Raw genomic sequence first — 25893 nt, 5'->3', positions numbered from 1 at the left:
TCCTGTAAGTTTTTCTGTTTGCTGCTGTTCAACTTCCTTATTTGCCTGTAAGTGCCGTTTCCTCTTTTGCTCACTGATGTGGTTCTTCTTCAGGACGCAGCCTCGGAGAAGTCTGCTCTGTTAGCCTGTCAAAGAAGACCAACGACGCAAACCTTAACAAACTAATATGAGCACAGTTTGTTGCTCGTGTTGACTTGTCTTCTGTTATAAAGACTAAAGTCAGTAGAAACCTCGTGCTGAGCCGTGGAGCTTGTGCAAGACGGGTGAGTACAGAGGGATTGCAGCAGAAGTTGAGTCGTTCTCTGGCACATGAATATTCTTCAAATTCTTCAAATCCAACAAAGACTGATTGTGTTGTTGTTGCCGTGTCCTTCTCCCGTCTGTCTCCAGCTTCAATGCATCCCCTCATGTATGTGACTGTGTGTGTATGAGAGAGAGACGAGAGACAGAAAGTGAAATGTGTGTGTAGGCGATGACGGCGATGTGTGTCTCTGCGCTGTAGCATACCTGCTGTGTGTGTGTTTGGGCGTGTGTGGTGAGTGTTTCCGTGATGTCGGGAGACACCAGCACCCTGTCCTGGAGGAGCATGTCTCCCACCGGCCAGTCAGACAGCTCGGACATGTCTCCCACGACAACTGTCGGCAGGAACAGCATCTTGCCGGTGAAGATCATCAAAGTGTGTTTCCATAGCAACAGCTCCAACCTGGGCAAGAACTTCAAACTGGTCCGCTGTGAGGAGGGCAGAACTGTCAGGGTATACTCTACTTATTACTCTACTGTGCTCTACTGTGTTCCACTGTACAGCACTGTGCTGTACTCTACTGTGCTCCCATGTGCTCTACTTTACTGGACTTCTATTCAACTACTGCGCTTCATTGTATTCTGCTGTGTTTGTTTGCTTCTTTTATGCACAAAAACAAGGAAGTCTGTTTTAGTAATGGTGCTGAAAAATTACTCAGACGTTGACAAAATGGTTCAGCAGCTAGACGAGGCCTTTCATTAGCTCATAATGCTGTAATTTTAGTTTGAATATTTTGGACTTCTGTCCCAGGATGTCATCAGCGTGGTGCTGACCAGCGGCTGTGTGGGTCCGGAGATAAAACACAGCCTCTGCTACGGCCTCCTCCTCAAACACCTCAAGTCCTCAGAGATGCACTGGCTGCACCCGGACCTGACGGTGTCTGAACTCACCCAGCGCTACGAACAGCAGCACCTGGAGGCTGAGTGGAGGTCGGTACCTCTGTCTTTACAGCACATTTTGAACTGTGGTCATGATCTGGAAAACTGTGAACTAACTGTGACGTGTGTTTGTCCAGATATGACCTGAGGATCAGATACATCCCATCAGACTTCATGGAGAAGTTCAGAGACGACAGAACCACTATGCTCTATTTTTACCAGCAGGTCAGTGATGTCCCAGTGTTAGTGTGTGTGTGTGTGTGTTTGTGGTTTTACTCCGGCAGATTATTTTGAGTTGTATGAGCAACTCAAATCTTATTGGTCTCAGTTTTACTGACTCTGTCTTCCCAAAGGATTTTCACCGGGTTGGGACTTGTTTCAGGTTTTTAATGTCTCTTAGTGGAAGGTATGTGTTTGCTTATCCACAGGTGCGCAGTGACTACATGCAGCAGTACGCCTCCAAAGTCAGTGATGGGATGGCTCTACAGCTCGGTTGTCTGGAGATCAGGTGCTGTGCAGCTGCCACCTCGTTCACTAATCTAACAAAAAGGATGTTCATTTGTTTCTGCTCCAGATTTGGAGAAACAGGACAACAACAGGCAACAATTTCATGTTCTTTATGAAATATCAAAGGCTGTTGGTTCACAAATTATAAAGTGTTATTGTTCTTTTCTGTTTATTCTGTTCACAGGAGATTCTGCAAAGACATGAATCCAAACGGACTGGAGAAAAAGTCCAACTTTGAACTATTGGAGTAAGTGAAATCTGAACCCTTCTCCTCCATTTAGGCTTATGGCGGTTTTTTTGTCCATGAGCTTCATGTACTGGTGTCAAATCATGTTTTAATTGTTGCTGTATGTCACTGTTACACGATATCAAAAGAGAAGGAACGTTTGATGTTATTTAATATGACAGAGCTACCTGATGTCCAGCAAGTCTCCGACCAGCTGCTCTGGAGTCAAATCTTATTGGTCTCAGTATCTTTAATTGCGTCCGTGTCCCAAACTACACAGTGAGAATTCACTTTAACAGTAATTCAGAGTCAACAGAGGCAGAACAAAACCAACCTGAAACTAAAGATCTTTCCGCCGACAGCCTCGCGGTCAGACTGCCACTGAGGTGCGTGCCTCTCATCAGCTCAGGCTGTGGTCAGACGGGTCTGAGCAGCTGAGGAGACGTTTGTCTCTGCAGCTTTGCAGAAATACTGAACATCTGAGAGTCAAATGCAGTTAAAATAAATAATAATGATCGGTGGTGGTGATGTTATATCTTATAGAATTTGATTATTGATTATTATTATTATGGACTGCTGGGTACAGTGCATCATATGTTCCAAATGTAATGCCAGTCCACCTCCGTTGTTTGTTTCTGTTGAGACATTTTGCTAATAACTGAAGAGCTTGTTTCATGATGGTGGTGTGATGTCCCTCTGTTAGGAAGGATGTGGGGCTGGACCTGTTCTTTCCCAGAGAGCTGATTGACAGCATGAAGGTACAGAGGCAGATAGTTTGAGAGTTTATTTTTTCCCGCCTAAAACCTGAATTAATCTTCATGTTGAAGTTACACGTGTGTGTGTCCGTGTGTGTGTCTGTGTGTGTCAGCCCAAGCAGCTGCGACGGCTGATCCAGCAGACGTTTCAGGGCTACTCGACTCTGAAGCAGGACGAGTGCATGGCCAAGTTCTTCACCACTTTGTCTCAGTGCTACAGCTTCACAAAGGAGAGCTTCGTCTGCCAGCTGGTGGTGAGTGTTTGAGCGTTTCACGAAAACACATCTTTTCACAACTTCTGATGACAAAAAGTGGCCCTCCAAAAAACCAACCAGCGGTGAGCTCATGGGTTTTTTGAGATTCTGTTCTTGTGTAAGTGGGAAATGCCCCGGACCCTTATAAAACAGATGCAAAAGACTTGTGTTGGATGATTTTTAAATTAAAAACAAAAATTTCCTGTGTCTGTAGCATGGCTGGAATGTAGCAATAGACCTGGTCATCGGCCCTGAAGGCATCAGTCAACAAACTGAGAACTCAGCAGTGAGTTTTTAACACTTCTTAATTTTTTTTTTTTTTGTCATGCAATAACAAAGATGACAAGATCACATGTGGTATCACAGCGTCCTTTCCTCTATCGATTCCTCCTTTATTTCTCTGCCTCTTCTTTTGCAGCCCGTCTGTCTGGCGGTGTTCTCTCGGGTGCGCAGTATCTCCTGCTCTGCGGGGAATGACGGTCGGGCCCTGCTCACTGTGCACATAGAGGGAGCCGAGCAGGTTAGGAACCCTCGAGGATGTTTGCTTGATTTTTAGACAGTTCCAGACTGTGTGTCTCCTCCTGTTTCACAGCTCTTTGCTTTTCACACATTCAAAAATGAAGTTCAGTTGAGGTTAAGGTGCAAAGCTTGTGTGTTAAACTCTCCAGCCGCTGTCAGTGAACACCTCCTCGCTGGCCGTGGCAGAGAACATGGCCAACCTGATTGACGGCTACTGTCGCCTGGACGGCAGCACCGAGAGCTCGCTCATTATCAGACCCTGCAAAGGTACAGTCACAGTAATGAACCAACACACAGCATTTTACTCATTCGCTCATTTTACTCACTAATTTCAACAGTGAAGTTAAAGATTGAAATGTGGGTGTAAAATGACAGTTAATGCAAATATGTGGTTCCTACAGGGAGAGACACAAGACTGAAACTCCCCGACATCCCAAGATGGTAAGAGTGATGAATCAAACAGAAAAGTCATGTTTTTTTAAATGCTGCTAAAAGTGACACACTCACGTTTTGTTTTTTTTTCCATTGTGGTGGTAAATTACTGGAAACGCATAATGTCGGGTTTTATTTTTATTACCTTCACACCTTCCTCATCCTGTGCTTTCTGGTTACCTTTTCATATTTTCACCTTTGCTTGACCAGAAAGACGCAGACGACAAAGCGTCTCTGTTCAAACAGGCTGATTAGTAGGTGAAATGTCACTGGCTGCTCAGTTTAAAGAAGATATTTGTCTCTCTCTCTTCCAGCGGTGGTTCTAGTGGTCCTGTTAAAAGTTTGGGTAAATATAACTAATTTATAAATTCGCTGGTGTTACTTTCATGTTTAATAGTGAAATTATACTAATAATTATAAAAATAATAGAGATGTCAACATTTTTCTTTAACTTCAGGCTCTGATATTTATGCTGAGATCCCAGAGGGCACAGCAGACACTGGCGGTGAGTTATGTCTACCCTCAATACAAACTACTTCGTCTCCTTCAGAGTGTCCTCTTCCTCCTTGAGAAAGACACGTGTTGAAAAGTCATTACAACTTCAGACAACTTCAGAAAAAATGGAATTTGTCAATGAACAATGGGGGAAAGTTGACTTAGAAATGACCCTGGACTGAACCTACACCTCTGTGTGAAATTGTCAAGTGGTGTCAAAGGTGTAAGAGTGAAGATGTGACATTACGTTGTGTTACACTGACACCAGCATGTAGCTTCTCTTTTTTTATGTGTGTTTAAACCCGCTCTTAGTTCTGCCATGACTCCCAGCAAGTTTCACTTTCAACCAAAAAAAAACACTTGGAGCTAAAATGTAATTTCTCTGAATTTCCACATCTGGGCCGTTTCCTCCCTGAAGTTCCTGCAGAGGTTTTAGCCTGTAACTCACCTGCATTCGTACTGGAAATTTAAGTACTTCAAGTCCTCAATCATCATCATATTTCCTGAATTTTTCCTCCTACTCTTTGTTTCTTTACGTGCATGTGTGTCCAGACAAATACAAGATATCCAGAGATGACGTCGTCGTGCGTCAGATCCTGGGCGAGGGATTCTTCGGAGAGGTTCATGATGGAGTGTATAAAAGCTCAGTGAGTTCATCTGTATCAGCACAGCTCGCTTCCAGACATCACACCAAGAAAAAAAAAATAAATCTACAGGTTGAAAACACCTGAGGACATTCACAGAACACTGTCAGTGTGGATCTAATGCATGTGTGTATGTGTGTGTTTGCAGACAGGGGATATCCGTGTAGCTATCAAAACATGTAAGGACTGTTCACCTGACGTGAAGGAGAAGTTTCTCAGTGAAGCTGGTGAGTATGAGACTGTTGCAGTGATTATTTCCTTTTGAAACAGTTTTTTTTTTGGTGCAGCGCAGAGAGTCGAGATGCAGCTGTAAAGTCAATGAAGTCATGCCTTCGTAAAAACATTTCATTCACTGGTTACAGGTTCAATTTCTTTAGCAGGAGAATTTTACATATGTGAAAATACAACTGAAAATAACAGAGGCAAGAAATAGAGTAAAGTGTAATAAGAGAAGAGCATCTCAGGTTGGAACATTTCAGGGTTTTGCATGTTTCGTCACTCAGAAAGTTGCTGTAGTCGACTTCCTGTTGTGCGGCTGTGGCTTTGTGAAAAAGCTCAGACTGGAGGCTGTGGTAGCTTCAGCATGAAACATGAGAAGTGTGGGTGTAGAAAGAAAATTTAAAAAAGATTTTAGATCAAGCTGCCCGTAATTTCGTGGAGAATTCGTGAACCGCGAAGCAAAAGTGTTCTTAAAAAGTCTGTAACATCCAGACGTAAAGTCTGAACCCCCGACAGAAGAAACGTCATGGGATGATTAAAAATCGAGACTACTCGCCCGTGATTCAATTATTGTTACATTTTGAAATTTCTTGATTAAAAAGTGGAAATTTAAAAAATGACGTTGTGATTAGCAAAGTGTTAGACAGTTTGCACATTCACGTTCAGTTGTCATCTGGATTCTGAACATAAGTCAGATATTTCCTCTCTGTTTCACTGAGTATTTACCTGCTGGCCTCTGCTGGGAACCAGGCCGCTGATGGTGGTGTGAGACAACCAGAATTTCTCACGAAAGAGATGCCACACAAACGCTGTGGTTAGATTTTATTTTCCCATAGTGATTTTAAAATAAAGCAACAGTGAAAGCTTGGACTGTAATCTGAGTGGTTAAACACTCACTATTATGTTTATTTCTGTGGTTGGACCTTTGATGCTGTCTCTTCTGTAATTGGCTAAAATGCAGAGACATGTTTGTTGTTTGAAGCTTGGAAGCAGCATGTGTCCATCTGATATTAATAAGTTCTTTATAAGTTCGAACATGATATTTCACTGATCAGAGGTGTGTTGCTGTGTCTGCTGCAGGTTTGATGAAGAATCTGGATCATCCTCACATTGTGCGTCTCATCGGAGTCATTGAGGTCGATCCCGTGTGGATCGTCATGGAGTTGTATGAACATGGAGAGGTGTGTGTTTGTGCTGTGGGAACCACATCTCACCTTAAATTCAGCAGAAACCTGAAGGTTGTTTTCAACTAGCAAACAGATCCAGAATGAATAAATACTTCTTGAAGTGAACACTTGTAAACAGAATCTTGTGAACAGTAGGTGTTCTTGTTTCCCTGACAGCTGGGGAACTATCTCGTGCAGCAGCAGTACATCTTGACAGGAGCGACGTTAATCCTGTTCTGTGTGCAGATCTGCAAAGCCTTGGCTTACCTGGAGGGACTCAACATGGTGCACAGGTAACGCAGCCACAGAAAAAAAACAGACAAACACAAAAACAAGCATTTTCTCTCCAGGTGCACTGCAAATATTTTCTGCGATATGTCATATTTGACCTATTTATATGTGTCACATGTTATTTTGGTCCATGTCCTTGAACTGGTCTCTGTCTGTGTGCTGTAGAGACATCGCTGTGAGAAATGTCTTGGTGGCGTCGCCTGAATGCGTCAAGCTCGGGGACTTTGGCCTGTCTCGCTACGTTGACGACCAGGAGTATTATAAAGGTAAACACACCCACACATACGCACACATGCACACATATGCATACACTTAGACACAAATATCTGTGGTCAAAAGACTTGCAGTGCAGAGGAAACTCATTCAAGTATAGCAAACATCTTCTTCCCTCTTTAAATAGAAGTTAATTTTAGGTATGAGTTGCCTTCAGCATGCACACACTTCAGTTCAGTCTTTACAAAAGTAAAGATAAAGCTTCAGTCTCTGTTTTTGGTCCGTTTCTCTTTTAATATTTTTCCTGTGTGTGCAGCCACTGTTAGTCGATTACCAATCAAATGGATGGCACCTGAATCCATCAACTTCAGACGCTTCACCACAGCCAGTGATGTCTGGATGTTCGGTGAGGAACACACTCTTCTGCATCCTTTGTCCTTTTGTCTGAACGCAAACTTATACTCAAGGCTGGTGTGTGTGTGTCTAACCAGGTGTGTGCGTGTGGGAGATCTTCTCAATGGCCCAGCAGCCGTTCTTCTGGCTGGAGAACGGGCAGGTGATCAACCAGCTGGAGTCCGGAGTTCGACTCCCCAAACCGCAGTTCTGCCCGCCCACCATCTACTCCCTGCTCACCCGCTGCTGGGCCTACGAGCCGGGGGCCCGGCCTCGCTTCAGCCAGCTCGTCTGCTTGCTCAGGTGCACACTCACACACCTGCGCACACACACACGTGTGTTGTTTCTCATTTCACTTGACACTTCACTTGTTTTCCTCATCTGTTTATGACTTTAAAGCTCAGTAATGTACTGTATTTGATAGTGACATCCACAGGATGGAGTTGGAGCAGGAGCAGGACGTGAAGCCGGGCAGGGAACATGCATTTAACTCCAACCACACAGACCCTCCACCCAAGGTACTACACACAGCATGTCTTGTTGTGTCACAGTAATTTTTGGATGTTAAATAATCTGAGGCCTTGGCTTTGCATCTCGGCTTTTCTGCAGCCACCACAGCTAAATGTGAAAATTACTTCAGAAGCAGATTAGATGTAGTAAGAGCCGCTGTGTCCTTTTAATAAATGGCATGTCCTCTCCTCTCTCTCTCACCAGCCATCCAGAATACAAGGCAACACAATTCCTCGGGTCTCGCAGGTACAGGTGTGCGTTCACATGTGCACTGACATACTTTTGCTTTCTGTCAATATAAGTATATTGTACATGCAGTACAATGACCACACGTCCCACATCACATCGCAACATAAAAGGGAAGTTTGTTCTGGCAATGGCAGCTGTCACACAACTTTTATTGTAAAAGATAACATGAATATAAAGCTGCTGAGTCATCCTGCCTCAATGCAAGCCAAGCAAAAGTGTAATATGCATCACATTCAGTGTGAAAATAGGTTTATTTAAAGGATGCATGTGTGTGTGTGTGTGTGTGTAGGCAAGAGAGAGGGATAACAGGCCAGTGTGGGAGAAAGAGAGAGCACATGTGGAGAACACTTTACAAAGACAAAGAAGAGAGATGATGATGGATAAACAATGGCTGGAACAGGAGGAAAGACAACTGGTGAGACAGACACACACACGCTCACTGTCACACACACTGTAGATGTCATCATAGACTATGTGTTTCACTGCTTAACAAGTAACCTGTAATGGGGAAAATGTTTGGTAAGCGTGTGATATCTGTCTGACCAAAAGTTTTGAAATGTCTGCGTGTCTGCAGTTTACACACAAACCAACCTCAGGAGCGCGACTGTAACAGAGACTCCACCGATAATGAAATTGCCACCTCACTGACAGTATGCAGACACCGCTGATCTTTTCGTGTTTTTGTGCAGGATCCAATTGTGCGACAGGATTCACAAACCAAGGTACACTGTCACTTTTTGACCCTGGGGGAAATACACAGCATGTCCATCATCAGCTGAGGTGTGGTTTATTTTCTCCAGTAAACCAGTAAACCAGTAAACAACCAGTGTTATCACCTAAAGACATAGACAGATTCACAGTTTTTGTCCACACAGTGGCAGTAAAGAGTAAAAACTAGTTGAGTGTTTGTTTTTTCAACACAAAGCCATCATTCACCAATCATTTTAAATTTATCCTTTTACTGAAGGAGAATTTACAGTTAAAACCTTTTAAACTGATAAACTCACTTTTTCCTCTCTGTCTTCGCAGCCTGTCCCACAAAGCCCAGAAAACGGTGAGTCCAGTTTCAGAAAGACTCACACTCACAACACTTAAGTTAAACCTTGGAGTCTGCAGAGAGGCATATTAATGTACAGAGAATGTGTGGGTGTACAAAATGTGCAGCTGTTTGTGTTTGTGTGTGTCAGGTCCTCCAGAGAAGCCCCCAATGCCTCCCATAGTCACACAGGTAAAAACCAGATATTTTTATTTCCTGAAGAGTTGAACGTTTGAATGTTTTAGAACTGACTGATAGATGGAGCAGTTTATTGCACGTGCTTGTGGAGGAGTGAAGCAGTGTGTTGCATTGTGTCGCAGCCTCGCCCCACAGCAGAGCTGGACCGATCGGGCGATGAGGTTTACACTCGCGTCATGCTCATGGTGAAACAGGTGGTCCAGCTGAAGAATGATGTCAACACGCTGCCCGCCTCCGAGTATCCCAGCGCTGTCAAAGTAGGTCCATCAATCACCTCACAGTCAGTTTAAGAATGCTTCTAATCATCCACTATATTTGATGTCTTCTTTTTCCCCTGTTATTTCCCACCACCTGTCCTCCCTCCCTGTCACACCCCCCCACCTGTCCTGGCCTCCTTCCCTCCCTCCACCTTCAGGCGGTGGGTGTCACTCTTCGTAGCCTGATCCAAAGTGTTGATGAGATCCTGCCCTCCCTGCACAGCTCTGTCACCACAGAGGTGAGCCTCACTTCCTGTCTCTTTGCGTCCCCCACTGTCTGTCCTATGTACACACACAGAGTCAGATTAGATGTATTAGAACTGGAGCCTGTGATCTTCTCTCCTCTGTGTCTCAGATCGAGGGCACTAAGAAACTGCTGAACAAAGACTTAGGGGAGCTGATCAATAAGATGCGACTGGCCCAGCAGAACTCTGTGACGTCACTGAAGGAGGAGTGCCTGCGGCAGATGCTGGCGGCCGCTCACACTCTCGCACTCGACTCCAAAAACCTGCTGGATGCTGTGGACCAGGCCCGGGTCAGGGCCAACCTGGCCAAGCCCAAACCTGAGACAGAAGATGCAAAAGACTCAGGGTAATGACATGAGAGTAGAAAGTTCACAGCTGATTAAATGGACTGGTTTAAAACAAGGAGTTTAAGTTTAAGGGTGCAACACTTCAAAATGAAAGATAATATATTTGTATTTTGTCTTAGAGAAAATCAATCGTGGTAACGTGAAGGTGAACAAATGAAACTGCGACTGTGTATAAAAACAATTTGTACTGTTTATTGCTTATTTTTACAATTAAACACAGTAACATTTTCCACTAACTGTTTTTTCCCTCTCTTTTTATCATAACACAACTACTGGGCTGTGACTTAGTTGTTGAATCAAAGTGATTTGAGGAGGTTAATGTTAGCAGACTACGGGACGCATCCCTACACCAGCACAATCTGTCTCAGTCCACAGATCCCAGTGTCTCAGCTGCTCAGAGCGCCTGCTGGCCAATTAACGCTGGAGCTTCATGAGGAGGATGGCCCAGGTTCGACGCTGCTGCAGAAGAAAAGAAGTGTGCCTGCCATGATCAAGACTGTCGATCAAAATGCAGAAGAGGTGAGACACACACCAGAACTTTCATTGATGCAGTTTCTGTTCCTGTTTTAACCTGATACGAGGTTTCAGACGGCGTCACCTTCAGGTTAGAGGTTTAAACAGTGCAGACTGGATCAGCGACAGGAGAGCATGGTTGTTATTTATTCCTCCAGAAAGTAAAACTGCAGCAGCTTAAGTTAATAAAACCTTTTATTGAAAGTGCTTTGGAATGTACACTTTAAGAAAAAAGAAAAGGAAAAACTGTTTGCACCCCACATTCCTCCACTTTCCTTTCTTCCCTTCAATAAGCAGGATTTCAGTCTTTTTTATGAAAACTCAAAGAAACAAAGCAAATTTATCTTCTTCAGAAACAATTCTCTGTGTATATATTACAACCTGCCAGAGCACTATTTACAAATGATACAAAAAGAACAACAATAAAAACTGTGCCTCATCTCTCCCCTTGTTTCTGCAACTAGTCCAAACACATCACTGTTTACTCGCTTTGCCGCTACAGCTCAACACGAGAGCCAGACAGAAAATCAAGTGAGAGTCGAGCAACAGTCGGCGTCAATCAACCCCCAGGTCCCAGTTTACTGAGAGTCAACCAGGGGCCGAGTCCCTCTCAACCAGACGTTGACTGACAGCAGCTGGAAACGGATTTGATGTCATCACGGTGCGACCTGAAAAGAGATTTTGAGTCGGCCTGGAGGCAGCTAGTGTCCAGTCTCAGGTACAAACTGGTTCTACTGGACTCTGAACTTGTAGAAGGAGCAGAGACCCTTAGTGAAGTTCCAGCCCAGAGAGACAGAGAGGATGTAGATGAGGCCGAGCAGAGCGAAGGGGTAGAGCAGCACCACCGTGTTCTTCAGGAAAGGTAGAGCTGTGAGGATCACACAAGACCACAGTTTCAAACTTTCTGTTTTACTGACTGATACATTTTCTCAATTATCAATTAATCTGCTGATTATTTTCTCAATTAATCAATTTGTGAATAGCCATTATGTGAATGGAGCTTACCATTGTACCCTAAGAAGGTGATGTATAGATAATAACCGATGGCAATCAGCCACAAGGTGTTCCCAACAAAGTATCCCAGGAACCAGTCTGAGTTTATCACCACAATATCTGAAACACACAAAACAACAAACTGTAAGTACACACACGACTTCTGATATCAGTGAAGGTTGACAGCTCACTGATGTCACAAAACACTTTCTAAATAAGAGACCTTTAAACCTGAGACACCATCTACTCACGGTTGATAAAGAAGAGCTGCAGAAAATGCAGGATGACCAGAAGTGGGTAAAAAGCATTGAGGTGAACATCAAATGCGTAGCCCCATTCAACATCAAAGTTTCTGCTGGGATGTTTTAGCAGGTATTTGTTGCTAATAATCCTAAAAAAGACGAAAAAATAAATAGTATTTCACAATACTTTCAAGTCAGTTCATTTCATTCAGTAAACCAGGCAAACTTGCAACGCACCACATGAATGTCGAGATGAGCAGACCGACTCCTATACAGTCTACAAAGACCACCCACAGCAACAGTTTCAGAGTCTCCAGGACACCCATTTCCAGCACCAGACCGAAGCCTATTGTTGAAACTGCAGATGAATACAGGGAGTGTTTAGTTATTGTTGTACAGAGAAAAGAATCAGGATTCAACTGGCGACATCAAGACCAATCGAAATGAACCACAATGACCAAAGTGTTTTATTGACCAGTGTCCGATAAGCACAGACTCACCGCACAGCCAGATGCTGAGCAGGACCAGGAAAGCAGGATCATCCCTGGCCCACTGGTCCTTGGTCTGTTTCCTGTAGTGGAAGTTGCGGTAGACCCTCTGTGGTGACGTAAACAAGTAAAGCATCTGCCACAGGGCAAATTCAAAGTCCATCTGTCTGAAATGCAGCAGCCGCCGCAGGTACTTGTAGCGTTTGGCGCCTGCCGTGTGGCGTGCAGCATCCCTGGAGCCAAGGGCGCCGTTGCTGTGTGGTGAGGTGGTCGGCAACATGGTGCTGAAAATTACATTTCAAGTGCACATGAGATCATGGGATGAGGGAGATGGGGAAAGGATGTAAGGTGAAAAAGAAGAGAGACAAGTAAAACAGCTCTAACCATCCTGATGGAGTTCAGCTCTCAAAAAAGCTGGCTGCCTTGAGCATATTGTGTGGTATGCAGACAAACCAGTGAATCAAAACCAGCAAACACTGTATGATAGTTTTGTTACTTTTCAAACATGCTGGCTTAGAATATTTGAACATTTCTTTTTCGTTTTGTGATATTCTGAAGGTTATCTTGTCCAGAATTTCCCTTTACACTGACAAATATAAATCACAGCAAATAAGGACAGCAAAACAAAATAATAAAATAATTTCCCATCACTGGTGCAATAAAAATGACAACACAGAAACAGAGGGTGCGACTGCAAACCTGTGCTACATTTGGACTGAACAACATCCAAAAACACAAAATTCTTCATATATAAACTAATAACATAAGAGACATACTGAGCAATATCAGTTTCGCCCCCGACAAACACTGATATATTTACTGTATTTAAGTTAGGAGACGCTAGCAGACACAGTTAGCTTGTTGCTAACTAGTTTAATAACATGAGAAGGCCTGATCAGTCTCATTTGTAACAGAATTGACATAAACGCAGCGGTGACTGTTCGGAAGCAGATATACGACTAAATTTATTTATTCTGCAGAATATTTACCTGTTTTGCTGCACTCCTTCACAGGAGAAAGCACCGACTCTGTTTATAGACGCTTCCTGAATTGTCGCGAAAACGAACACGTAGCTACTTCCGGTGAACTCGCGGGTCATCATGGGAAAGGTAGTCGAAGTTCGGGATGATATGCGGTGGGAAAAGGCTTGCTATATCCAACATAAATAAGGGTAATTATCATTTTTTAAATTTAATTTAATTTAATTTAATTTAATTTAATTTAATTTAATTTAATTTAATTTAATTAGAACCTAAAAATGAAGGTCAATTGAATGGACTGCATTTGACTTAAGGGATATCCTTGGCTTGTACAACGTTTTGTATAGCTATTGTTGTACATAAAGAATTAAAAAAAAATCAATAAAGTAAAAGAAAAGAGAAATTGACGTTGACAAAAGTGAAGGTGTCACTTTTATTGTGAAATCTGGGATCTCATTTCAAACGGAAGTAGGACACTGTGCTATTTCCGCTAACAACGCCATAGCTGTTAGACTGGTAGCAAAACTCACCGCTGTTCTGGTCAAGAAGGCCAAATAGCGAAAGGTAAGAAGGAGTTACACGTTGTGCACTTACACACATTTAAATCGCTGTGTTATTTAATTGCAAGGCCAGTGGGAAATTATGTGTTTGACCTTATTACCCTCAGTCACCCTCTTACAACACTGCAATGCCCGTGTCCTTGAGTAGTTCTCTGAGCTAACGCTGTTAGCCTCCAACAAGGGGTCCTCGTTGGAAGGTTCATGCTACTTTTAACTTTTTGTCTAGTCCTGATTGCTTACTGTATGTAACCCTGAAGTTATTTCAGCATGTTGCTTTTGTCCTCTGTGTATTATCTCCTTGAATCGTTACGTGACTGAGTGACAATATGACACTTGTTATTGTTGACAGTGACAGCTACTAAGCTAAGTAGCACTAGCAGCCGTAGCTCTGGTTATGTATGCTGTCACTGGGCTTCGAGTTTATCAACTGAAGCTGCACAAACGTATTCAATACCCAACAACAAACCTACAATAGATGATGTCTCTGGAGAATGTCTTTCAGACATAGATATGCTCCAGATATGTGAAGATAAATATATTGTAAAATAGTAATCAGTTCATCTCACATTCAGCAAATTGATAATGTTTTCCCCAAAACCTACAGAAATTCTGTTGACATCTGCTGTCAGCGTTTTTTGGCTTAAAAGCATAATTAATACAACTTTTAATTGTCAGTATTTATGTTCCAAACTCGTTCCCAAAACCAAGTCAGATTTCTTTTTCATGGAGTTTGGTACATGGCATTTCAGAATAAGGTTAGCTCATATCTTGGCTGCTTTCCATCTGTTTACCTCACACAGCGTCATGTTGCGACTGCCGACCGTCGGCCGAGCTCTAGCCGGAGCCACCAAGGGCAGCCTGGCTCCATCCAGTACTGGTAAGATCTAAGTGTGTGTTTATTTGTGTCCATACAAGGTTATATAAGGCTTTTCACATATATTTGTAGTTGATGCAGGTCTGCTTTGTTTCAGGATTTATCTGTTACACTTCTGTGGAAACAGAGTATACATTACATATATTTTATAGGTAGAATTTCAGCAAATGTGTCCTTTTGTGTGCAATTTCAGTGCGCACTCCAGTGCGTGCTGCCAGCAACATGGTGGAAGTGTTTGTGGATGGAAAACCAGTGGAGGTGGAGCCTGGAACTACTGTCCTGCAGGTAAGAAGTACCTGAGTGTAGCTTCTCTGACTTTTTGTTGTTGTTGTTAGCTGATGTCTTTTTCCCTTCCCTATCAGGCCTGTGAGAAGGTGGGAATCCAGATCCCCAGGTTCTGTTACCATGAGCGCCTCTCAGTGGCAGGAAACTGCCGTATGTGTTTGGTGGAGATTGAGAAAGCTCCAAAGGTAACAGAGTGCATCTGTTTGTCTCTGGTCAGATCATTTTAGTAGCCACTAGACTGAACGAGCATCTGTTTGAGCAAAGATTGTCTAATTGATGTGTGTGTGCTGTTGTGTGCCCTCAGCCGGTAGCAGCCTGTGCCATGCCGGTCATGAAGGGTTGGAACATCCTCACCAACTCAGAGAAAACACGCAAAGCCAGGTACTAATTCAAATATGAGTCAGTCTTTTGGAAAATGTTTAAAATGTCACCTTGGTTAATAAACTGCTGTAAACAAGCTTGATGAATGTGCATGTTTGTGTCGTCAGGGAGGGAGTGATGGAGTTCCTGCTGGCCAATCACCCACTGGACTGCCCCATCTGTGATCAGGGAGGAGAGTGTGACCTGCAGGTGACTAAAGGATGAGGTTATGGAAGTTAAAGGGCCAGTTCAGCCACAAAAAAACATACTTTCCCATTTATTTTAATGGTATTTAACCACGCAGAAAGACATATCTGTTGCTTAGACATTAGCTGTGACTGTAAAACTGTTTGTGGTGCCTAAAGGAACAAATAAAGTTTGAATAAGTCAGTAATAAACCCAATTCACTGTGGACAGTTATTACTTATTAACACTCTGCACACTGTGTCCCAGGATCAGTCCATGCAGTTTGGTTCAGATCGCAGTCGTTTCACAGAAGGGAAGAGAGCAGTGGAGGACAAAAACATCGGGCCGCTCATCAAAACCATCATGACCCGCTGCATCCAGTGCACACGCTGTGTCCGGTAAGTGCATCATAGACATTCATACTTACATGTATCAGGAATAATGTGATAATCAGATTGTTTTCTGTGGTCATTTCAAGTAGTGAGATATTTGAGACACATGTCACATATTCACGGATCCTGTGTGTGTGTGTTTTATGTGAAGTTTTGCCAGTGAGATCGCCGGTGTTGAAGACCTGGGAACGACAGGAAGAGGAAACAACCTGCAGATCGGGACATACGTAGAGAAGATGTTCATGTCGGAGATGTCGGGCAATGTTATCGATGTCTGTCCTGTTGGAGCTCTCACCTCCAAACCCTACGCTTTCACTGCACGACCATGGGAAACCAGGTAGGAACTTTGATCAGACAGTTGCTGCTGCTTATATTTGAAGATGGGAAATTTCTTTTTAAACGTGCTGAGCAGATTTGTTTCAGCAGTTTAAAGAGTTTTCATTTTAGCTTCTGTTTCCTTTAGTCTCATCTTCTGCTGTCTTTGCAGGAAAATCGAGTCGATCGACGTGTTGGATGCTGTGGGCAGCAACATCGTGGTGAGCACAAGAGGAGGTGAGGTGATGAGGGTGCTGCCCAGGCTGAATGAAGACGTCAACGAAGAATGGATCTCTGACAAGACCAGGTGGGACACAGACGGACCCGAGCCAGAAAATATGAACCTGTTAACATGTTTCAGACTGAAATCCTAAAACGTTTGTTCTTAGGTTCGCTTATGATGGTCTGAAGAGACAGAGGTTGACTCAGCCAATGGTGAAGGATGATTCAGGTCAGCTGATACCTACCACCTGGGAAGACGCTCTCACTCGTGTTGCTGGAGCAGTAAGTGTGTGTTTGCTTCCTGTTTATTCTTCTTCTTCATTTGCGATATCTAAGACACCCCCTGTGGTGATGCCTTTTATTATTTGAGCCTGTATGCATAAATACATGTGTGTGTGTTGTGTGTGTAGCTGCAGAGCGTGCAGGGCAGTGAGGTTGCAGCCATAGCAGGAGGGATGGCCGATGCTGAAGCTCTGGTGTCCCTCAAAGACCTCCTCAACAGACTCAACTCAGAAAACCTCTGCACTGAGGAGATCTTCCCTATGTCAGGGGCAGGGTAAGTCGTGAAGGTTATAAGCTTAAATGTGTGATGTACAGTTTGTCACCAGCTTCATCCACTGACTGGTTTTCCTCCTTGCTGTCTCTGCAGCACTGACCTGCGCTCTAACTACCTGTTGAACTCCCGCATCGCCGGCATTGAGGACTGTGACCTGCTGCTGCTCGTGGGAACCAACCCACGCTATGAGGCCCCGCTGTTCAACGCCCGAATCCGCAAGAGGTAAACTCACACGGCACAGTTTACGGTTATTATCTCGCAAAGGACAGATTTTAAAATAATTGCGATGAATTAGATTAACCTGGAAGACACTTTGCACCACTCAGTCATCTGTACGCATCAGTTTGTCCTTCACTCAGTCACCTGATTGTACCTGCTTCCCTCTGCCTATCTGTTCTGTCAGCTGGCTCCATAATGAGCTGCGCGTTGCCATGGTGGGTCACAATGTTGACCTGAGCTACGCGTACGACCACCTGGGAGAGGACACTGCAGTCCTGAAGGAGCTGGCTAACGGCACACACCCCTTCTGCCAGGTAATGGACACACACGCAGTCTGATCAGCTTGGAGGGAATTTTGAGCAACATGTTTTCAGCGTTCATCTGAATTTCTGGGGACTTTTGTTTGAATTTTCCCTTTTCTTCCCTTGTTTCCAGGTCCTTTCAGCTGCTAAGCGTCCAGTAGTGGTCGTGGGCAGCAGCGCTCTGCAGAGAGAAGACGGAGCCGCCATTTTGAGTACCGTCTCCACCATCGCACAAAACGTCAGAACCAGCAGTGGAGTGGAGGAGGGGTGGAAAGTCCTCAATGTCCTGCACAGGTAAAACACACCAGTATTTTAAAGTGTAAACTCATTTGAAGCCTTCAAGACAAACTGATGAGTTGATGCCTCCTGTTTATATTTTGTGTGTGTGTGTTTGTGTTACCAGAGTGGCCAGTCAGGTGGCTGCGTTGGATCTGGGCTACAAGGCCGGAGTGGACGCCATCAGGAAGAATCCACCCAAAGTCCTGTTCCTGCTGGGAGCTGATGCCGGCTGCATCACCAGAGCCGACCTGCCCAAAGACAGCCTCATCATCTATCAGGGTACATACACACAAACACACACATACACACCTGCCACAAAGTATTCACACATTCAGTAGATAACATGAGAGTAAAAGCCAAAAATGGAAGTTAAAGTGCAAAGTGTCTGAGAATATTATGATCTATATTTTCAACCCCGCCAGGTCACCATGGTGACGTAGGAGCACCAGTGGCAGACATCATCCTACCTGGTGCAGCATACACAGAGAAAAATGCCACTTATGTCAACACTGAAGGCAGGAGCCAACACACCCGGGTGGCTGTCACTGCTCCTGGAATGGCCAGAGAGGACTGGAAGGTCATCCGAGCTGTATCTGAAGTGAGCAGGAAGTTACTGACTAAAGCAAATGTTCATACTGCTAATTAACATCTGATCTGACTGAAGAAGTGTCTCTGTGTGCTTGCAGTTGGCTGGTGTGGCACTGCCCTACGACACTTCGGACGAGATACGATCCAGACTGGCTGAGGTTTCTCCAAATCTGGTCCGTTATGACGACGTAGAGGAAGCAAACTACTTCAAACAAGCGAACGAACTCGCCAAGGTAAAGTTTTTTCTGCTCAGAATTTGCTGTGAGGTATGCTGTATAGTTTTACAATTTACAGATAAAATAACTCAGAGGATATGAACACAGGACATTGGAGATATTGACAAAAGTCAGCAGTAGCATGAGAGACAGATGATTCAGCTGTTTCCTCACTCTCAGGCAGTGAAGCAGGACCTGTTAGCAGCTCCTCTGGTACCACCTCAACTCACTGTAAAGGACTTCTACATGACAGGTATTTTTTTTTGTTTTAATTAGTAGATATACTGGTAAAAATAAAAAAAATCCAGAAATGTAAAATAAAATTCTCGCACCTGCTCTCTCTCTGTGTACAGACTCCATCAGCAGGGCTTCGCAGACGATGGCCAAATGTGTCAAAGCCGTCACAGAAGGAGCCGCTGCCGTCGACGAGCCATCGGTTTGCTGAACACCCAAAAACACCCACATCCAAACAACAAAAAAACTCTCTCATCTGCTGACAGACCACACGTTTCTCTGAAGAAGCTCAGCGTTGCTCCTTAATTTAAAGTTGTCCTTGATGCTTGTTGTATACTGTTAAATCGTTTTCACTCCTGAGAACGGGCTTTGTGGAACAATTCTGAAAAACATATGAAATATGAATAAAATCTTACTGACGTCTTTACTCCAGTATGTAGGACTATTTTCTTTTTTAATCCACAGGATGTGAACATTACCTTCAGCTGAAAACAAAAGTCTAAACTGAACTGTTACACCTCAAACATTAAAAGACACACATGAGCATTTGCAAAATAATTTAGTGGGGAGTAAAGTGCGACAGTGGCTTTATTTCAGGACTCAGAGTGAAACTTTGGGGTGATTATAAGTCACTGAAAGTCCCTAAAAAGAGTTTATACTGTACCGTGAATGGACCCAGATCGGGATATTGGTGTCTGGAGTTGGACACGGCTCCTCCAAACAAATGGCTCTTGTCATATTCTGTTCACTGAGAGAGAGAGACAGAGAGAGAGAGAGAGAGAGAGAGAGAGCTCTTAAAACCAAACACAAGCAGAGAGGGACTCACTTAAACAGGCAGGAAAGGAGAGAAGACAGTCCTGTCTCCTCATTCTCTGTCTGCTCAGTGTCTCAGGCCGAACACACTCTTTGTATCTGGAATTTATTTCTACTTACAGGTCAGTATTATTGAAATCTGTAGTGTTTAGTTATAGTTCCATAACTCCATATGCATTTGTGTGTAAATATCTTGTATCTTAAAGTTGACTCTGCTCTTCTCAATAGAGTTTTCATGCAGGGACAAACAGCAAGACAGACAGTGGACTAATAGTGGACTCAGCAGGAAAATGGTTCCAGTTAAACTCCTCATTCTGGGAGCTCATAACACTGGAAAAACAGGTAAACTACAGAGACAGGCAGAGACATACAGGTAGACAAGAAGGCAGAGGGACAGGATGGGAATGTGAGCTCAAACTGGATTATGTAACAGCATCTCAGGTCGGACACATGGTCACATGTTCATGACGTGACAAAGTCCAGTTTAAGGAAATATAAGAGGTTAAGTTTAGGGTTAAATTTTGGTCACGGTTTAAGAGATTTTGCTAAATATGGAGGTGTATACAGGTCCGATGTCGACCCCTCTCCAGCACTGAAGCGTAAATGTCTCCAGCCTCTTCTGTGCTGTGACCTCCACTGCTCAGTTTAAATGCCAAACCATTGCCATGGCTGGAGAACAGATCCGTATGAGAAACTGCTTTGTGGAGAAATAGACTTTTCATGCTTTTCATGCGTGACTGGTGATTATTAAATCCAGTGTAATCTTTATTTAAATGCTGTGATTTTATGCGAGTTTCATATTGAACACCTGAATTTACAGCAGGTTTATTTTAGTCATGTTACAGGATGTTTTCCAAAATCTAGATGGTTAAACTTGCATGCTCTTAGAATTATTCCAAGTTCAGAGTATATAAAACTGCATTTTGTTTCATTGTTGTGTGAGAGCAGTGGTCATATATTTAACATTTAACAAAAAAACATCTCTAAAGGCTCAAATAACAACTGGAACAGGCCTAACTAACCTTTTAATGTGTCCTGTGTGGAGAAAATACAGTGAGCCCTCAAACACCAGACACAGAAGTCAAACAAACATGAACCCATCCAGACTCCCTCCGCCCAAACAGAGAAGGCACTTGTGCATTTGTCTAAACAAAGCAGGTAAAATTACAGAGAGGATAATTCCCCAAGTGAGAACGGACACAAAACACATTAACACGCAGACCAGATGCAAATGTGTAAATCAAACTTCCTGTGTGTGAATGTAGAGTATTAAATAGAAATATTAGTGTGTGTCTGTTGTGTTTTTGTTCACTCTCCAGTCACCATGTCTGTTTTTTGTCTCCAGCACTGTGTGTTCGTTTCATAACCAAGCGCTTCATTGGTGAATACGACCATAAAAAGGGTAAGACTGCAGTAAGTGTTTATTACAAAAAAACATTATGGACGTGGAGGAAAATAATTGGATGCATTACTTTAAATCACTGCATCGTCTGACTGAGCGAGTGAAATAAGTAAAAGGTGCCTGTGTCACTCTGCCACAGAGGTGACCTACAGATGTAGCCGGGTGGTGGACCAGGAAGCCGTGGATCTGGAGATTTTGGACGTGGCTTGTAAGGTGGGATTTGTTCTCTACTTCTAATCACCTGCTGCTTTCAGCTTCATATTTAACGTACAAGCGAGAGAGTGGTATCAGTCTTCAGTCAGTGTTTCAACAGACGTTATGTTCCCCAGGAGAGCTCTGTGGCCTCGCTGGAGTCATCTATCCGCTGGGCTGACGGTTTCCTGCTGCTCTACTCCATCACGCAACGCCTCAGCTTCCTGGAGGTCCCGCGACTCAAGAAACTCATCGAACAAACCAAACAGAGTCTGGGTAGGGGACAAACTTACTCATTGTCCGAGGGAACGCTGAAAGAAAGGTGCAAAGACTCCTCCGACTGTGACTTTAGATAGTGAATGAGAGGGACTGCATGTGTTAAAACCTAAACAGAACAGTCTCTAAACAGAAACTTAACTGTACATTATAGTGTCAGTGTCACTGACAGTATAATGCTCTGTGTAAAAATAACTTAGACATGTTTGACACAACTTAGACTAACATGCTAACTGCTGAACTACTGAACCAGCTGTATGATCTCCAGAGGAGCAGTGTGTTCACTGTGTTTGCTATTAAAGTGCAGTGAGTCTCTGTGCATACTCTGTTTGACATCTGTCTATTGTCATATTTACACACACACACACACACGGAGTGAACACACATTCCATGTTTGGCAGACCATCCTGTGCCCTGTAGGTAACATGTTGACAGGACACAGAGATATCATCAGCATTTTATCATATTGGTTTATTGTTTTTGCTGTGTGTGTGTGTCAGTTGTTCCTACAGTGCTAGTAGCCAATAAGGCAGATTTGGAAATAGGACGAGAGGTGACAGCAGAGGAAGGACAGAGACTGGCCAAGGATTTAAGGTATGTGGGTTTGCATGGTTCTGTTGGTTCAGTAGTTTTTACTAATGCTAAACGTTTTCATTTACCCTTAAAATTATAATGGAAAACTGTACTTTAATAACTATTATTTTCTGCTTCTGAGATATAAATTATCTAACCAGCTTCAGTTCAGTTTGGAGTAACTTAATTATTCTGCATATAAACTTTCACTGGTGCTCATTGTGTGTGTGTTTAGGTGTGGTTTCAAGGAGCTGTCTGTGGCTGAAGCCGTCTCACCTGTGGAAGCAGCAGTGTTTCAGCTCATTCGGTGTGTTTGAGCCGCACATCAGCACACAACACAAGCTGCATCCCTGTTTCTCATTACGTCCGTTCTTCCTAAGTGTTGAGTGTTGTAGCTGATTATTGGTGACATGTTGTCTGTGGTGTCCAACAGGCTGGTGTTGGATCAGCAGCGGCCTCTGCCCGACCGTCGCTCCTACATGCTGACAGTTCGCCACGCTCTGACCAAGAAGCTCACCCGATCTAAGACCATGCAGTGGTGACCGCAGCAAACAGACCATTCACCACTTACAGTTACAGTGGGACATTTGAGAAAACTGTGTGTGTTGTCTGTTCTCATATCAGCACTGCAGTTTTACTCCCGGACTGGTTTTATGATATCAGCACTGTAGTACTGACACACAGAGATGTTGAATCCTGTTACCAGTCGTGTGGAGGAAAATGGAAGAAATAAAACCTCCTGATTAGTGTGAACTCCACTTCTGCAAATCACTGATGATTAAAAACGTCTTTAAGTTATTTTAGTAGGAGTTTGTAATGTGTTTCATTCTCCAGTAGAGGGCGACACAGTCATTTGATCTGGTGCAGACTCATCACAGTCTCACAGTATGTCAAATGCACTATATGGCCAAATATATGTGGATACCTTAGTTCAGTTTGGTGTGCACAGAGCCCTGACCTGTGTACAACCTGCACAGGAGAGTGGAGGATGTCACAGCAGCAGATTAATGCACATAGTTTTGGGATGAAACGATTAAGAATCACAGATGGGTGTGATGCCCTGGTCTCCACATACTTTTTTCTTTTCTGCCAACTTCATTATCTTCACATATGTTTATTTTTAGAATTATAAGAAGACAAAGATGCTGCAGGACAATCAATGGACCAGTCCCTGAAGTCCATCAGTTCTTAGGTAACGCAGTTGAACTTGGCCTTTCTGTAGGAGTGCGTAGATGATGTAACAGTGTGTAAAGAATGAGGCTGGCTTTGATTACAGTCTTGGCCTTATTCAACTCATTTTCTGTCCTTCACCCCACGTATCCCTCTCTCCTTACTGCTCACTCCGAACTTCTGAACTTTAAGATCAGCGAGAGACGTCTGAAAACAGAGAGAGCGGAAAAAGCAACGCGGTGAGTGACAGAAAATAAGACAGACTATAACAGGGGAGGAAAACACTTTGCTCTTTTGGCATCTTATTCGTCTGTAAGGAGCAGAGAAAGGAAGATGAATAGGAGCTGCTCAGTTTCTGTCTGACTGCTGTGTTTATACAGGCTGCTCTATCTCCAGCCACTTGTGAAGACATTATGGGAAAATTGGCTGTATACTCGCCACCCTGTCCACCCCCACTTATTATCAACTCCTCCACCCAGCTACCACCAACCACAGGCCCCCCTTTGGGCTTTATGCACAAACACAGAGGTTGAAATTGCACAGAGAGCCACCTATTTGGGCTGCAAACGTACAATCATTTCGATACTCTTTGCATCAAACCACATTTTTGTGGCTTTTCAACATATTTGCATTCTTTAATTTCTCCTCTGTTTTAGTTTTCATTTTCACTGGTTGACCCAGCCTTTCCCATACAGGATCCAGTACACTACCATTGGTGCTGATTGGACCCCCCCCCCCCCCGACAAAAAGTCTTGTGCCAGCCCTGACTACTCCTTTAAGACTGCTTGGACACAGGAGGAGTCATTAATATCAAAGTGTGAATTTATATTCACAGTCATGAGCGGGTGCGCCTGGGAATATGCCTGCTCACAGTCAGCACAGGGGCCGAGAAGCAGAGACGATGTGAGGACTAATAGGAATTGTCTGGGGGTGATAGTGTGGTGGAGAGTCAACAAATCACTGACTCACACAGACGCACGTAAACCCTGTGTTTTCCCCCTCAGTGCTCTGATGCCACTGCTCTTATCTCGCCAACGAACCCGAGCGGATTCCAGAGACAGACAGCGAGGGGACTGAAGAGGATGATGACAACGACGAGAGGTGATGACATCACAGCGGTCACCAAGGCGATGAAAGGTCAGAACCCTGTGTCACCTCTCCGGCTAAGAATAGAGGATGAGTCATACCCGCATCGTCACACCCGCAGCCAATCAGGGAGCTGCCTGTCAAGATGTGCATCAGCGGATGAACAACCAATCAGGGAGCTGCTGCTTTCAAACTGACAAAAACTTTGAGGCTTTGGGATTCTGATAAGTTTGTACTAATCTGATTTGTTTTAAATAAATGCATCAATCAAATTCACTGCTCCAGCAGCTGATGTACAGTGTAAGGTGACGGTGCCGCTGGTGGTCAGAAACTCCACCTTTAAATGTGAATTAGGATTAATAGAATTACTGTAGTCAGTGGAAGGTCACCACAGTTATACAACACCAAAGTGTGTGAGAGAAAAACAGAGACACCCTGTCCCCCGGGGTGGGACACCTCCGTAAACTGATATGTGGACAGAGAAAAGAGAAGGGGTGGAAGCAGAGAGAGCCGGAATAATGGAAAAGGAAACACAGATAAAGGAAAACAAGGACGGAAATGAGAAGAAGTCCTGTGGACAGAGGTTGAAGAGTAACAGGAGATCATTATGTAACATCAACTATGGTTTGAACAGGAACATAAAACATACACACAGATGCCTGATGGTAATCAATGCAGTCCATTATGACAAAGGAGCTCTGTCTTCTCACCTCTACCACACCCTCTGATGTGACCTTGATTGGACAGTACAGTCAGGGGCCTACAGTCCAAATGAAATCCAGTCACTGGTGTTGGGACGTAGTTGGATGTCTTTTCTGATTAGTAGAGTAGTAGAGTCTGATTCCAAACCTCTGGATAACGTAAATGCTAAAGGCCCCAGAGCTGAGCAATGCTTTGGGACCAGTGTCAGTATGGATTCATCCTCTGGGCAGATATTTCTGTCTGGACTAAAATGTTGGACGGACTGAGTGGTTTTAGGGATGGCACTGCTGTTGGCTACAAAGACATAAAAAAGTAAATAAATAACCCTTGGAAATGTCCTTCTTACATGTCTCTTTCACTGAAATCTACCCAGATTGTGTAACAGGTCAGAGCTGCAGTACAGACACATGCACCTCTGATACCTGCAACACAATGGACATGGTTTCTCTCGCCCTGCTGTACAGGTATCTCAGTGTCTCAGAGGAGAAACAATCCAGGGCAGGATGAGAGGGGTGAGCCTCAGCACTCACAGAGGAGGAAGAAATATCTGTTTCATTCCCTCTTTGCTCAGTGTGTGTGTGTGTGTGTGTGTGTGTTGTAGCTGGAGGCAGTTTCTTGGGGTGTCAAAACAGTGTCTATGGTCACTTTGTCTCATTTGTCTCTTCCTCATTGTAGACACGTAACAATGCACCTTTGTATATGATCTAAATACTTACAACATGAAGTATACTTAATTAATTA

General features: G+C 43.8%; 4 protein-coding genes across 7 annotated transcripts; 3 read left to right on the top strand and 1 right to left on the bottom strand.

The window, feature by feature from the left end:
• Nucleotides 1-58: 58 nt before the first annotated feature.
• On the top strand, nt 59-11287 carry LOC121177853 (protein-tyrosine kinase 2-beta-like). Of its 3 annotated transcripts, none has more exons than XM_041032233.1 (32): nt 59-263; nt 391-754; nt 1052-1230; nt 1317-1404; nt 1608-1687; nt 1871-1933; nt 2616-2670; nt 2781-2921; nt 3136-3207; nt 3340-3441; nt 3590-3707; nt 3842-3881; nt 4187-4218; nt 4330-4377; nt 4920-5014; nt 5160-5238; nt 6311-6411; nt 6574-6689; nt 6853-6953; nt 7217-7306; nt 7392-7596; nt 7718-7811; nt 8008-8049; nt 8342-8467; nt 8742-8774; nt 9082-9106; nt 9240-9280; nt 9409-9543; nt 9702-9782; nt 9899-10134; nt 10504-10654; nt 11151-11287. In XM_041032233.1, the coding sequence occupies exons 2-32, from the start codon at nt 551-553 to the stop codon at nt 11181-11183; spliced, it is 3006 nt and encodes a 1001-aa protein (XP_040888167.1). In that variant the 5' UTR covers nt 59-263; nt 391-550; the 3' UTR covers nt 11184-11287. The 3 variants fall into 3 exon arrangements, with proteins under 3 accessions (XP_040888167.1, XP_040888166.1, XP_040888168.1); XM_041032232.1 differs by having other exon boundaries at nt 8008-8055; XM_041032234.1 differs by lacking the exon at nt 11151-11287 and having other exon boundaries at nt 8008-8055; nt 10424-10557.
• On the bottom strand, nt 10775-13439 carry unc50 (unc-50 homolog (C. elegans)). Its single transcript, XM_041032374.1, has 6 exons — nt 13361-13439; nt 12384-12655; nt 12121-12241; nt 11893-12032; nt 11654-11761; nt 10775-11516 (listed from the first exon to the last, which is right to left on the bottom strand). The coding sequence occupies exons 2-6, from the start codon at nt 12649-12651 to the stop codon at nt 11380-11382; spliced, it is 774 nt and encodes a 257-aa protein (XP_040888308.1). The 5' UTR covers nt 12652-12655; nt 13361-13439; the 3' UTR covers nt 10775-11379.
• Nucleotides 13440-13820: 381 nt separating this feature from the next.
• Nucleotides 13821-19154, top strand: LOC121177880 (NADH-ubiquinone oxidoreductase 75 kDa subunit, mitochondrial-like). Its single transcript, XM_041032292.1, has 19 exons — nt 13821-13915; nt 14712-14788; nt 14979-15070; nt 15148-15255; nt 15375-15451; nt 15559-15640; nt 15884-16014; nt 16160-16345; nt 16496-16630; nt 16713-16827; nt 16956-17101; nt 17195-17323; nt 17505-17634; nt 17756-17916; nt 18026-18180; nt 18324-18499; nt 18588-18722; nt 18885-18957; nt 19058-19154. The coding sequence occupies exons 2-19, from the start codon at nt 14716-14718 to the stop codon at nt 19147-19149; spliced, it is 2196 nt and encodes a 731-aa protein (XP_040888226.1). The 5' UTR covers nt 13821-13915; nt 14712-14715; the 3' UTR covers nt 19150-19154.
• Nucleotides 19155-19915: 761 nt separating this feature from the next.
• Nucleotides 19916-22958, top strand: zgc:110699 (uncharacterized protein LOC325371 homolog). Of its 2 annotated transcripts, none has more exons than XM_041032381.1 (7): nt 19916-20093; nt 21097-21153; nt 21293-21366; nt 21483-21621; nt 22122-22215; nt 22430-22501; nt 22628-22958. In XM_041032381.1, exons 1-7 carry the CDS (start codon nt 20042-20044, stop codon nt 22734-22736), a joined length of 597 nt encoding a protein of 198 aa, XP_040888315.1. In that variant the 5' UTR covers nt 19916-20041; the 3' UTR covers nt 22737-22958. The 2 variants fall into 2 exon arrangements, with proteins under 2 accessions (XP_040888315.1, XP_040888314.1); XM_041032380.1 differs by lacking the exon at nt 19916-20093 and adding an exon at nt 20804-20909.
• The last annotated feature ends 2935 nt before the right edge of the window (nt 22959-25893 follow it).

The sequence above is a fragment of the Toxotes jaculatrix genome, chromosome 24 (assembly GCF_017976425.1).
Source record: "Toxotes jaculatrix isolate fToxJac2 chromosome 24, fToxJac2.pri, whole genome shotgun sequence".
NCBI lineage: Eukaryota > Metazoa > Chordata > Actinopteri > Toxotidae > Toxotes > Toxotes jaculatrix.
This window is presented reverse-complemented; position numbering and strand designations above follow the sequence as displayed.